The 15,199-nt window shown below is 37.8% G+C and overlaps 1 protein-coding gene and 1 non-coding gene across 2 annotated transcripts in view; one reads left to right on the top strand and one right to left on the bottom strand.

The window, feature by feature from the left end:
* Positions 1-7,105: 7,105 nt before the first annotated feature.
* On the bottom strand, positions 7,106-7,177 carry trnae-uuc (transfer RNA glutamic acid (anticodon UUC)). The gene has a single exon. It is a non-coding gene; the product is annotated as a tRNA-Glu (tRNA).
* Positions 7,178-9,773: 2,596 nt separating this feature from the next.
* alox5ap (arachidonate 5-lipoxygenase-activating protein) overlaps positions 9,774-15,199 on the top strand; it is a 13,174-nt gene continuing 7,748 nt past the window's right edge. Inside the window, exons 1-4 of the mRNA XM_057821498.1 lie at positions 9,774-9,810; positions 9,864-9,920; positions 9,993-10,059; positions 13,574-13,644. Of these exons, the coding sequence (XP_057677481.1) occupies positions 9,774-9,810; positions 9,864-9,920; positions 9,993-10,059; positions 13,574-13,644 (232 nt within the window). The remainder of the gene's footprint in view (positions 9,811-9,863; positions 9,921-9,992; positions 10,060-13,573; positions 13,645-15,199) is intronic.

Raw genomic sequence — 15,199 nt, 5'->3', positions numbered from 1 at the left:
TGAGTTAAACTACTTCCTTGCTTCGCCCTTCAAAATAATAGAGTAAAATGTACTACTTCCACGTTGTGTATCACAATAAAGGACAATTGCAGTCGTGTTATAGTTAGTCAAAAGGTTATTTAATTCAATTATTTTATTAATATGATAGCCCTTGTGTGCTGATTTTTTGCGACACATAGGAAAAAGCGTTCAATTTTGGAACGTTGCTTTGAAGTGTAATATCAAAGTCATTTCTGCATATTTTTTTACTTGCGACCACTCAAAATGTTCAGTGTCAGCAGACCTATCCATACCTATATTGTTTTTATTTATTTATTTATTTTCGATGCCCCCTATGGAAAATAAAAGCAATATTGTGCTAAGAGCAAAAGTAACTGTCATCTGCAAACATATAAAAAACACATTCAAATTGGAATATTCAATACTGACAATTTAAAACCTTCGATATGTTAATAAATCATAACATTAAATTTTTTGGGGAACGCAACATTTTTGGAACGCAACATTTTCAGATTTTTTGCGACACATAGGAAAAAACGTTGCATTTTTATTTATTTATATTTATTTATTTATTTTTGATGCCCTCTATGGACAATAAAAGCAATAAAAAGCAGTATTGTGTTATGGGTAAAAGTAACTGTCATCTGCATAAATATAAAAAACACATTCAAATTGGATTATTCAATATGGAAACGTTAGAGCCTTCAATATGTTAATAAATCATAACAATTTTTTTTTTTGGAACACAACATTTTTTGACAATGGCATTTTCAAATTCTTTGGGACACGTAGGAAAATTTTTTTGATGATATTTCACAAACCGCTACGCAGAATTGAACCAAAGCTGACCAAATGTTGAATTGTGCTCTATTCTAGTAATTACATTTGGAAATTTGGCTCTGTGACATTTGGTTTGAGCACAATCCTCAAAATGAATTTTGAAATCCATACTGACCTCCATAGGCGGAAATAAGTGCGAATTGGAAGATAAATGTAATATTGATGATACCTCCAAAACCGCTGCGCAGAAGTGAACCAAACTTCATCAAATGTTGAATTGTGTCATATTCTAGTAATTACATTTGGAAATTTGGTTCTAGGACATTTGGTTTGTGCGCAATCCTCAAAATGAGTTCCAAAAGCCATACCCAGCTCCTTAGCGCGAGATCAGTGCACTTTGGAAGAGAAATTTAATTTTGATGATATCTCCCAAACCGCTGCGCGGAAGTGAACCAAAGCTCACCAAATGTTGAATTGTGTCATATTCTAGTGATTACACTTGGAAATTTGGTTCTAGGACATTTGGTTTGTGCGCAATCTTCAAAATGAATTTTGAAATCCATATTGACCTCCTTAGGCGGAAACAAGTGCGATATGGAAGAAAAATGTAATATTGATTATAACTCCCAAACCGCTGCGCAGAAGTGAACCAAACTTCACTAAATGTTGAATTGTGTCATATTCTAGTGACTACATTTGGAAATTTGGCTCTGGGACATTTGGTTTGTGCGCAATCCTCAAAATGAGCTCCGAAAGCCATACTGAGGATATCTCCCAAACCGCTGCTTTGATGTGCCTTTTGAAGTTGCGCGCACACTTAAAGATTCATGATTAATTATTCAAAGAGATACGTGTGCGTGTGCACGCGCACGCTCGGGCAGACACACATGCACACGCGGACACCCTGAACATGTTCATACCAACACACAAACACATAGTAAGTATTGCTATCTTAGTAACAGACCTATTGTCAAATCTTTCTCGCATACATGCGCACGCGCACACACTAATCACATACTCACACGTGCACGTCACTGGTATTGCGGTCACACACGCCAGCAGGCCTGAGCTTTCGATCCAACCATGCTTTATTGCTTTGGTATCAGAATGGTGTCATATCGCAGCACAAACGTCAGCGCAACCAAAAATGATAAATAGCTCTCTAGCGGCATCTAGTGTAGTATGGCGTTTATGACTCTCAAGTCAAAAAAAGTAGTTTTCACATGTAGTTCAACCGCCTGTGAAGGGATGCATTGGGTAATTGCGGGAAATGCACTGTAACACATCAGGGGTACATTGCATCAAAAATACATGTAAAATTAGCATTTATAATGTGTGTTTATGGGAAAATAGAGTCTCTAGCGCCATCTGGTGTATCATGGCGTTTAAAACTCTCATGTCAAAAAAAAAAAAAAAGTTTTCACATGTAGTTCAACCGCTTGTGAAGGGATGCATTGGGTAATTGCAGGAAAGGCACTGTAACACATCAGGGGTACAGAGCATCAAAAATACATGGAAAATTAGCGTTTATAATGGGTGTCTATGGGAAAACAGAGTCCAAAAAAGGGACTGTTTTTCCTGTACGTGATGATAAAATGTATTCCCACATATAATTATGACAATAATAATTTTGACATTTTGACATGCTTGAAAAAGAACTAACATTTTTTGGACAATTGGATACCATAACAGTGATTCGCAATGGCTTTTTCATGTGCTCTCTCTTTGATGTAAATCTTGCTAAAACACCAAAGTCCCAAAATGGGACTTTTTTCCCACAAGGGATAGTAGTAAAATCCACTACTATTATATATGTATATATATATTAGGGCTGAAGCTATCGAATATTTTAGTAATCGAGCAATCGACTGAAAATTCAATCGATGACTCGAGTAATCGGATAAAACTTTTTTTTTAAGGTAAAGAGCAATTATAAAATATACATGAGAAAAAAAAGACATTTAATCCAATATTGAACCATTTTCAGTCAATCAATGTCTTTATTTTTGATGTACATTGTTGAAAACAGCCAACAATTGCATCTAAGATGTGACTACAAAAAAAAAAATCACTGCTTTCACTCAAAAAACTCCTAGATCTTATAAAAAAAAAAACATATTTCTTACCTAAAAATGTAATTACGCTTGATAATACACATCACTTGAAAGCTACGTGCTTTTCCCACATCTTTCAATTGAATTTCCATTTGTGTCCAGCTATTTTTAAGTTCTAGTTAAGTTTTAAGTTAGTCTAAACTGTAAGTTCTGGTAGGATTTTGAGTTTTTGCAGTGTTCAAAAGAAATGTATGATACCTGCTGTATTGGAGCACATTAGGGACCAGTGCTACTTGGTGTTTTATTCAGCAATGACTACTGAGCTAAAACTGACAGTAGCTTTAATATGTTTTAATTTTACACCCTCATCTCTCTACAGCGCTGTGTTTTTACAGATTAAATAAATCCTGTATGTAAGACATGTTAGCCATGCATCGACAGTGGTCATAATCAATAGAAACCTAGCCCTCCGAAAGGCTAACGTTACGTGAGCGAGTGAAAGTAACGTTATATTTATTAGCGATGAGAAGTCTACTGCTTAAAGATGGCGGCTGTTTACCAACGTTGCTCAGACGCGGCCGAGTTTGTTATTTCGCATCTAGTCCTAAATGCATGCGATATCTATGAGACGCATCGGACACTACCTGCTACCACACTAGCATCATCTGGACGTAGTTTTTAGCAACGTTGGCATAGTTTGTCAGCTACAGTAAGTTTTTTTTTTTTTTTTTTTTAATTGCTTCTTCCTCTACGCACGTGACGTCACCGCGTTGTCCTGCATTAAAAGTAGTCCGGGCAAAACGTCATGCTTAGAGCTGCCAAAATTAAATGATTCCTCGAGGTGAATAAAATTACTCGGGTCAGTTTTTAAACTCGAGTTACTCGAGTTGCTCAAGTATTCGTTTCAGCTCTAATATGACAATGACAATAAATTCAATTCATGTATATATATATATATATTAGGGCTGTCAAAATTATCGCGTTAACTGGCGTTAATTAATTTTTTTAATTAATCACGTTAAAATATTTGACGCAATTGACGCACTTGCCCAGCTCAGACATATTTAAATGTCACTAGAGTGAAAGGCCCACCTGTTAATTGTGTTTTGCGGAGTTTTGCTGCCCTCTGCTGGCGTTTGGGTGCGACTGATTTTATAGTGTAAGTAATTATTGCCATCAACAATGGCGGGCTACTAGTTTATTTTTTGATTGAAAATTTACCAAATTTTATTAAAACGAAAACATTAAGAGGGGTTTTAATATAAAATTTCTATAACTGATTTAGAACTGATTTATTGTTATAATAAACAAATACAGTCCTTATGTACCGCATGTTGAAATGAAAATATATATCCATCTTGCGTCTTATCTTTCCATTCCAACAATAATTTAGAGAAAAATATGGCATATTATATAGATGGTTTGAATTGCGATTAATTACGATTAATTAATTTTTAAGCTGTAATTAACTCGATTAAAAATTTTAATCGTTTGACAGCCCTAATATATATATATATATGGGGCTGTCAAAATTATAGCGTTAACGGGCGGTTATTAATTTTTAAATTAATCACATTAAAATATTCGATGCAATTAACGCACGAATGCCCCACTCAAAAAGATTAAAATGACAGCAAAGTGAAATGTGTACTTGTTGTTTTATCGCCCTCTGCTGGCGCTTGGGTGCGACTGATTTTATAGGCTTCAGCACCCATGAGGATTGTGTAAGTAATTATTGACATCAACAATGGCGGGCTACTAGTTTATTTTTTGATTGAAAATTTTACAAATTTTATTCAAACGAAAACATTAAGAGGGGTTTTAACATAAAATTTCTATAACTTGTATGAACATTTATCTTTTAAGAACTACAAGTCTTTCTATCCATGGATCGCTTTAACAAAATGTTAATAATGGTAATGCCATCTTGTTGATTTATTGTTATAATAAACAAATACAGTACGTATGTACCGTATGTTGAATGTAAATATCCATGTTGTGTCTTATCTTTCCATTCCAACAATAATTTACAGAAAAATATGGCATATTTTATAGATGGTTTGAATTGCGATTAATTGCGATTAATTACAATTAATTAATTTTTAAGCAGTAATTAACTTGATTAAAAATTATAATAGTTTGACACCCCTAATATATATATGTGTGTATATATATACACACACACAGACACACACACACACACACACACAGTGTATATATATATATATATATATATATATATATATATATATATATATATATATATATATATATATATATACATACACATATATATGTACACATATACCGGTATATATTATTATTATTATTAGTGCTGTCTACTGTGGGGAAAAAAAAAAACATCACCATACGGGCCATTATGTATCACAGTATGCATATGCCGCGATATAATACATTTTTTAATGTTTTTGTTGAAAAATTATACACCAAATATGACAGCTTTTTTCCCCATTCACATTGGACTCACATTAAACCAACCTGCCACAAATTTTAAAATCATCAATATTTAATGATCTATTAATACATGTGGCTAATGGTTTTGAGTTTTAAGTCAACTGCATGTTAAGTTAAAATAAAAACGTTAATAATAAATTAATTTATATCGATGTTAAAACGAATAGCGTACTGCACGAATGCTATTTTTAGACCGTGATGTCGCCATCGTAATGCCGAAGTGGGTCGTTATAGTCACGCCCTCGCATACAATCCATGTTGTTTCTGCTTGTTTTCTACGGTAATCCTTCAAAAAAGAGCATGCCGATCAAACACTGCTGCTATGGAACTTGTAGAAACGAGTCTAGACATTATGACATATGAAGGATGTTTTCTTCATAAGTTTCCGGAAACCAAAAACTCGGAGGAAAAAATATGAGAATGGATCAACTTGCATGGACGTCCAAAAGACCAGTTTAACGCCAGCAAGGTAAAGCCATTCACATTTCATATGCAGTAAAAAATTTTGGGGGGCCATGGTCTTACAGAGGACGAAGGGGAAGGATATTTTTACTTATTTTTTAGCGTGGCGTTTTGCCTTGCTGCTTCTGTCTGACAATAAATGACCTGGGAAAAAAATGAAACCCTAAATATAAACACTTAATATAATAGTAGTAATATCCAATATTATCATCATTTTTATTAGTGCTGTCTGCGGTGGGATATGCAAAAAAATCAACATACGTTCCATTTTGTATCACAGTATCAATATGCCACAATGTAATACATTTTTAAATTTTTTGTTGAAAAATTATACACCAAATATGACAGCTTTTTCCCCCACTCACGTTACACTGACCTGCCACAAATGTGAAAATCATCAATATTTTATGATCTATTAATACATGTGGCTAATGGTTTTGACTTTTAAGACAACAGTATGTTAAGTTAAAATTAAAACATTAATAATAAATTGTCGATGTTGGAATGAATTGTGTTGTCTGTGTTTAGTGTGGATTATGTGTTGCAATTTACGACGATTTTACCTCTTGCGTGCTTTATTCACGATCGGTTGACCAGCTATTGAGGTGAGATAGCGCTATCTTGAGGCCGCTTGATGGATTGCCTTTAATGTTGCAAATCAACGCAAATTTGAGCGTCATTTGTTGGACAAAATGTGCATTGACGAAACATGTCTCTTGGCTACCATGACGATAATCTTATATTAGGTCGATAGAAAATTTCATATAGTTTTGGCGATGAATATCGTCATATTTTACAGCACTTATCATATATTATTACGATTATTATTTGCTGTGTGGCCGAATGACAAAAAGTCAGAGAAGCACCTTTTGAAGTTGATGACAATTTTTCAAAATTATAGACTATCAATTCACCAATTGATGACAATTTTTCAAAATTATAGACTATCAATTCATCAATTGAATATATGAATAATAAGAATGTACGGCTACACATGTTATGACATATAAATAAAACAACCTTTCTACACTCAGTTATTTACCAGACATGCAAAACGGATGCAGTGACTGCATTGCATTATTTACGTAGATTAAAGTGTTTGTCATTATGAAGTTAGTTGCGCCATTTGGGCAGTAGATGTCAGCCAAATGCTTAACAAGGCTAACATTGCGGCCTTAGTACTGAAAACAGCAATGTTTCACTCACCACTAGAGGGGTTAGTGGAAAATGGTGACCATGTTATGGTATTTACTGTGCTGGACAGAAAATAAAGACAATGTTGTGTGTGGTTTTAGTTGCAAGGTTTCACAACCGTTTTTGACAAGAAAAGTGAGTTCCCATACCGGGAGTCGAACCCGGGCCGCCTGGGTGAAAACCAGGAATCCTAACCGCTAGACCATATGGGATCTGTTGGAAGATCGACTGATTTGTGGTTTATAAAGCTTAGAATGTTCCATGGGCAAATTCTGATTTTGAAATGACAACGGTATCTCGTGATCTATATCATATTATTAAGCAATTTTCTATCAAGGTATTCTACGTGATTATTTTACATAATGTCAGCCTGTCGCAGCGTTGGGAAATGCAAACATAGGACAACAAAAACTGTCATCAGTCAGGAAAGGCCTACTAGAACATCAAAACTTTCCTTTTTTCAAGGTGCTTTTCCTGGTTAATCTTGCACACAACCATAACTATTTCTCTAAAAAGGTGTCCTGACTTGCACAATTACGAGAAAGATTAACCTAAAAATTTTTTATTGAATTTTGCAGGTAATAGATCAGACGAGAGCATAAAATCCTGCCATTTGAGCATAGGCGTGCAGACATTTTCCTCTGTATATCCATGACGCAAAAAGAATGTCAAAAGCGGCCTCATTTTCATAAAGGGGAAGTTCATCACAGCGTGTCTTTTTGTTTCTCAGCACTCGAGTTCATCCACCTAATCCTCCTTCACCCTCATCATGGACGTCCGAGTCATGGAGAACATCCACCTGCTGGCAGGGGCGGACTGGTAATCTGTGGGTTCTGGAGGATCACAGAACGGCCGGTGCCCTGAACGGCCGGCGGCCGCCATTCATTATACATCACTGTTTTTGTCCCCCCTTGCCTCTGATTATCTACAGTTCGCATCCAATCCAACAGGTGGCAGCAATGCGCCTGGCTGTTCATCGCCAGTCTGATAGAAGAACGGAAGAAGCACAAAGTTGCCTTCATTGGTTCCTTGTGGAAGCAAAATGGCGACGAGCGTTAATGCACAATATGGATGGTGGTGGCAAAAAAAGAAAAGAGAAGGGTGGCGCGAAGAAGGTTAGGAAGAAAAAAATTAAAGAAACTGGAGAGCGAAGCATCAAAATGTCATAAGTTGACAAATATTTTCGCAAGCAGCAGTCTGGCTGCAACGGCCACGTCGGGTAACAGCAGCCCACTCCCGGCGTGAGAGGGGGAGCGGCAGCCGCTCTGACGCGCAGCCGATTCAGGGAGAGAGAAAAAAAGAGGGAGGGGGTAATGATAAGCTGGTGGAAGTTCGAGAGGGAAGTTCCCCAGACAAGCGCAGAGCAAGTAAAAATGGATGAAGAGGGTCACTTGTTCGGTATACTGGCAATTGTTATCCACCAGGTAGGTACATTTTAAATGAAATAAACGACAATTAAAGGGTTAGTGCCAGCTAGTCGATGTACCCGTTGGCAATCGTGTCAAGTTACAATATGCTAGTCCTACTATCACTCTCCTAAGAAAAAATATTTTAGCTGTAAAACAACGTATGCACACGCAGCAGCAATATTAATTCAGAAGAAATATAACAAAATATTAATAAAATGAATGGTTTTACTTTACAGTTTAGGTAGTTAAATTGATATATATTTTTAATCATTTATATATCGTTTTGTTTTCTGGTTAATACTTTCCAATGAAGGTTATGTATACAGGATTTGTCTTGAAATGTTTATTGTATTTTCATTGAAATTTATTATTTGTATGGCAAGATTAATTATGGCAGGGGTCTCCAAACCGGTCCTCAAGGGCCACTGTGGGGCCTGGTTTTTCTTTCAACCGATCGAGTACCGACAGTTTAACCAATGAAGTTTCTGCTAAAACAAGCAGCAGCTGACTGCAATCAACTGATTACACTTGTAAAACACCAGATTGGTGCATAGGTGTTGTCTTGTTTTGTTGGAATGAAATCCTGTGCCCGCTGCGGCCCTATGTGGAATAGTTTGGAGACCACTGAATTATGGCATAAACAATGAAATTGTTTTATAGACAGAGATATATAGAGATATATTATAATCAATCGGATACATGAATGAATGAATTTATTGTCATTGTCATCATCATCATAATCATTGACAGTTTCAGAATGTGGAATTTGCCCGAATACTTAAAACTTGCTTTGAAAAATACATTCTTTCATTTGTTTATTTAGGTCTATCATAGAGCTAGTACAGAAAATGAACCCAACTCCAGTTCAGCCTTGCAGTACTTTGAGTGCCCCAAGTCAGACAGTGACATTCATTCATTCATTTTCCATGCCGCTTTTCCTCACGAGGGTCACGGAGGTGCTGGAGCCTATCCCAGCCAACTACGGGCAGTAGGCAGGGGACACCCTGAACTGGTTGCCAGCCAATCACAGGGCACAAGGAGACATACAACCATTCACGCACACACTCATACCTACGGACAATTTAGAGTGTTCAATCAGCCTACCATGCATGTTTTTGGGATGTGGGAGGAAACCGGAGTTCCCGGAGGAAACCCACGCAGGCACGGGGAGAACATGCAAACTCCACACAGGAAGGCCGAAGCCCGGGATTGAACCCTTGATCTCAGAACTGTGAGGCAGATGTGCTAACCACTAAGCCACCGTGCCACCCAAACAGTGACAGTCTAGACATATTTTCTTCATTTTCTCTTAAAGTGCAAGAAATTGATGCATTTTACAATAAAATGTAAAAAAAATAAATAAATAAAAATTCTCCCCGGGGTTGGGGGGTTGGGCGGTATGCCCCCGGACACCCCTAGGGGGTCTGTTTCCCTTCGTAAAGCGATTCTTGTGGGCTGGGCTGAGTCAAAGTCCAGGGCTGCTTTTTAGTCCCAGTCCGCCCCTGCCTGCTGGTTGTGGTCACGTTAGTCAGTGTACTTCAGAACGGTGAGTGCACCTTGACAATGACAACAAATCTTCATTCATTTTGGACTGATTTCATTTGAATTCTGTTTCAAGCTTTCTTCGCCCTTAAAGTGGAGAAGGAGAGCAGCAGCTCCGCCTTCGAACGAGTGTGCTGCGCCAAGTAAGTCCATAGATGTCCAATTATGAAGCTCTTTTCAACCTTCTGCTGTGAATATAAATTGGATTGTACTTTTTACCACAAAAATATATCTATTTACATGCATTGTTACTTGAATTATTATTAACACATTGGCTGCCTTTGAAAGCGATAGACGTCCAATCCGTTTTGCCTGGGAGAGTTGGCGGCTATTGTTCAATCACCCTCCTAGGCTAAATAGATTGGACATCTATCTTTGTCAATGGCAGTGAAACATGATCACTTCATGCCATCCCAGTTTAAATGGATTTAATGTCTATGACTGTCAATGGTAGTAAATAAGTTAAAGAAATATTTTCACAAATTTCATAAACACATTTGATTAAGCACTAGTTCATGAGCTAGCTTTTCCATTTGATTGTCCAGGAGCTTTAACTGTATGTCAATCTCACGTTTTAGACTCATTACCTTCCTGTTTCATCAACGGGAAAAAGCTTGTGCCACTTCCTGTGGTGCAAACCATCCAAAAAGATGGCCAAACTTATTTCGCTCTTTTTTTTTTTTTGTTTTTTTTTTGTGATAATTATTATCTTTTTAATGTCATTTATCCCTTTATGGGGCACTCATTTAGATACACTGCTGGCCAAAAGTTTTGGCACTCCTGCAATTCTGTCAGATAATGCTCAATTTCTCCCAGAAAATGATTGCCATCGCAATGCTTTGGTAGTAATGTCTTCATTCATTTTGCTTGCAATGAAAAAACACAAAAGAGAATGATTTTTTTTTTTTTTTTTTTTTTAAATCATTATCATTTTACAAAAAACTCCAAAAATGGGCCGGAAAAAAGTATTGGCACCCTCAGCCTAATACTTGGTAGCACAACCTTTAGAAAATAACTACGAATAACCGCTTCCAGTATCCATCAATGAGTTTCTTACAATGCTCTGCTTGAATTTTAGACCATTCTTCTTTGGCCAGCTGCTCCAGGTCTCTGAGATTTGAAGGCTGCCTTCTCCAAACTGCCATTTTCAGGTCTCTCCACAGGTGTTCAATGGGATTCAGGTCTGGACTCATTGCTAGCCACTTTGGAAGTCTCCAGTGCTTTCTCTCAAACCATTTTCTAGTGCTTTTTGAAGTGTGTTATGGGTCATAGTCCTGCTGGAAGACCCATGACCTCTGAGGGAGACCCAGCTTTCTCACGCTGGGCCCTACATTATGCTGCAAAATTTGTTGGTAGTCGTCAGACTTCATAATGCCATGCACACGGTCAAGCAGTCCAGTGCCAGAGGCAGCAAGCAACCCCAAAACATTGGGGAACCTCTGCCATGTTTGACTGTAGGGACCGTGTTCTTTTCTTTAAAAGCCTTGTTTTTTCCCATGTAAACTCTATGTTGATGCCTTTTCCCAAAAAGCTATACTTTTGTATCATCTGACCAGAGAACATTCCTCCAAAATGTTTTTGGCTTTCTCAGGTAAATTTTGGCAAACTCTGGCCTGGCTTTTTTATATCTCTGGGTCAGAAGTAAGGTCTTCCTGAGTGTCCTACCATAGAGTCCCTTTTCATTCAGACGCCGACGGACAGTACGGGTTGACACTGTTGTACCCTCGGACTGCAGGAGAGCTTGAACTTGTACGGATGTTAGTCGAGGTTCTTTATCCACCATCCGCACAATCTTTCGTTGAAATCTCTCGTCTATTTTTCTTTTCCGTCCACATCTAGGGACGTTAGCCACAGTGCCATAGGGTTTACACTTATTGATGACCCTGTGCACGGTAAACACAGGAACATTCAGGTCTTTGGAGATGGACTTGTATCCTTGAGATTGCCCATACTTCCTCACAATTTTGCTTCTAAAGTCCTCAGACAGTTCTTTGGTTTTCTTTCTTTTCTCCATTCTCAATGTGGTACACACAAGAACACAGAGGTTGAGTCAACTTTATTCCATTTTAACTAGCTGCAAGTGTGATTTAGTTATTGCCACCATCTGTTATGTGGCACAGGTAAGTCACAGGTACTGCTAATTACACAAATTAGAGAAGCATCACATGATTTTTCAAAGGGTGCCAATACTTTTGTCCGGCCCATTTTTTGTGAGCATTTTGTATAAAATGAAGTATGTATATTTTTTCCCCGTTCTTTTTTGTGTTTTTTCATTGCAATCAAAATAACTGAAGATGTTACTACCAAAGCATTTGTAATTGCAATTATTTTCTGGGAGAAAATAAGAAATTAAGCATTATCTGACAGAATTGCAGGAGTGCCAATAATTTGGGCCAGCAGTGTACTACTACTACTACTACAACTACTATTATCATTATTTTAAGTACTTTAGAATCTTAACGAGAAGTTACCCAGGAATGACCAAAAATCAACTGGAAGTGACCTAATATTGACAGAAAGTGACCTGAATAGCCTCGAAACCTACATAAAGTGACCAAAAATAAATAGGAAGTCCACCAGGAATAGGAATATCCCAAAATCAACAATTACCTGCAAAGTGATTGAAATAAACAAAGTTACCCATGAATGAACCAAAATCAGAAGAAAGTGACCAAAATAAATAGGAAGTCCACCAGGAATGCCCAAAAACAAACAGTAAATGACCTGGAAAGTGACCAAACTAAATAGGACATCCACCTGGAAAGCCCAAAAATAAACAGTAAGTGACCTGGAAAGTCCCAAAATCAACAGTAAGTGACTAAAATAAACAAAGTCACCCATGAATTACCCAGAGTAAATAGGAAGTGACCAAAATAACAGGAGTTGACAGGAGTTGTTCTAACTAAATAAACAGAAAGTGGCCAATAATGAACAGGAAGTGACTCACGAATGCCCCGAAATGAACAGGTAAATGCTCCAAAATCAACAGGAAGCGATATGAGGGAGTTATTATTTACATTTTATTTATCCCTAAATGTACATACAGTATTACTAAAAAAATATAAAAAATACACAATTTATTCATGAAGTTGCTAATGGACATTTTTTGACGATTCCCACTCAGTGACTGTGTGATTGTGACAGAAAATGGATGTCTGTATTTTTGTGTGCCCTATGACTCACTGGCGACCAGTTTAGGGTGTAGTGTGCCTTTCGTCCCTCTGCAACCCTAACAAAGGTAAATACCGATAGCTGAATGGAAGGATGGACACTCGTAAGAATGAAAAAGAATAGCATAATTATTGAACAATAATCATATGAAAGTTTTTTTAACTTGCCCTTTAAAGGGTTAAACATCCTGAAATTTGAACAGCAGTGTGTAGACTTTTAATATTAACTACATATAAAAGAGAAGCACTTGGAATGCATTAAATGGCTGTCATTGCACAACAACTTTGATAACGTTTGATTTGATTCGATATCACACACATGGGTGCGCGCGTGATTAAATCCCGTTCGGGACACTTTGCATTGAAGGCAATGGCTAATCGCCCCTCCCAGTCAGAATGGACTGGACGCCCATTGCCGTCAATGACACTAAGTCAAAAATGCTGCCTGGTTAATTCCCAACACTCCCTTTGTGTGGTTTCCCGACAGCCGGAACTGTATGGACGCTTACTCCACCTTCCTGGCACTCATGTGGTGTGCAGGTCTCTGTCTCAGCCAAGGTATAGTTAATCATTAACCTGCACAAACATGAGCCTTTTGTCTTTGTCCTCTCAGCCACACGCTGTTTTGTTACCTTATCTAACGCCGCCTGACGAGAAAAACATGGATAGAGATAGTAACTGCCTTTGCCATTTTATTACAGGCGTGTAGTAGGTCTATATGTGTCTCAAAAAGGCGGCCGTTGTAGTGAAATTGTGATATTAAGATATAAAAAACATTTCCCGGGGATAAAGTGCACTAAAAAAACCTAATCAAAAGCCAATCTTTACGTGGAAATACTTAGTCATTGTATTAGAGCATAGGTGGAAGGAAACTCAAAGTCAGGGGGCCAAATCCAGCCAACCACATCAATTTGTGTGGCCTGCAAAAGTAAATGTGTTAATGTTTCTCGGTAAAATAAACGTAAAATAAAAGTTTCCCTTTTTAAAACATTTAAATTATACAGTGAGGAGCATAAGTATTTAGATTTGTGATTTTGCAAGTTCACCCACTTAGAAAATACAGTGAGGCAAATAAGAATTTAGTCAACAACTAATTGTGCAAGTTCTCCCACTTGACAATATTAGAGAGGCCTGTAATTGTCAATATGGGTAAACCTCAACCACGAGAGACAGAATGTGGAAAAAAAAAAGCAGAAAATCACATTGTTTGATTTTTAAAGAATTTATTTCCAAATCATGGTGGAAAATAAGTATTTGGTCAAAACCAAAAGTTCATCTCAATACTTTGTTATGTACACTTTGTTGGCAATAACAAAGTCGAAACGTTTTCTGTAACTCTTCACAAGCTTTACACACACTGTTGCTGGTATTTTGGCCCATTCCTCCATGCAGATCTCCTCTAGAGCAGTGATGTTTTGGGGCTGTCGTTGGGCAACACGGACTTTCAACTCCCTCCTCACCCCGTGGCGTCAAAATGATAACAAGAACGGTGAGCAAAAATCCCAGAACCACAAAGGGGGGACCTACTGAATGGCCTACAGAGAGCTGGGACCACAGTAACAAAGGCTACTAAAAGTAACACAATGCGCCGCCAGGGACTCAAATCCTGCACTTCCAGACGTGTCCCCCTGCTGACGAAAGTACACGTCCAGGCCCGTCTGCAAACCGCTCTCTAATTTTTTGATTTTGGATTTTGGATGATCCAGAAGAGGACTGGGAGAATGTGTTATGGTCAGATGAAACCAAAATAGAACTTTTTGGCAGAAACACAGGTTCTCGTGTTTGGAGGAAAAAGAATACTGAATGGCACCATACCCACTGTGAAGCATGGGGTATGGGCATTGAAGATGAGACGTGGCTGGGCCTTTCAGCATGACAATGATCCCAAACACACAGCCAGGGCAACAAAGGAGTGGCTTTGTAAGAAGCATTTCAAGGTCCTGGAGTGGCCTAGCCAGTCTCCAGATGTCAACCCCATAGAAAATCTGTGGAGGGAGTTGAAAGTCCGTGTTGCCCAACGACAGCCCCAAAACATTATTGCTCTAAAGGAGATCTGCATGGAGGAATGGGCCAAAATACCAGCAACATTGTGTGAAAAGCTTGTGAAGAGTTA

Source organism: Corythoichthys intestinalis, chromosome 18 (assembly GCF_030265065.1).
Source record: "Corythoichthys intestinalis isolate RoL2023-P3 chromosome 18, ASM3026506v1, whole genome shotgun sequence".
Classification (NCBI taxonomy): Eukaryota; Metazoa; Chordata; class Actinopteri; order Syngnathiformes; family Syngnathidae; genus Corythoichthys; species Corythoichthys intestinalis.
Note: the sequence above shows the minus strand (reverse complement) of the source record. Positions and strands in the feature narration are given on the sequence as shown.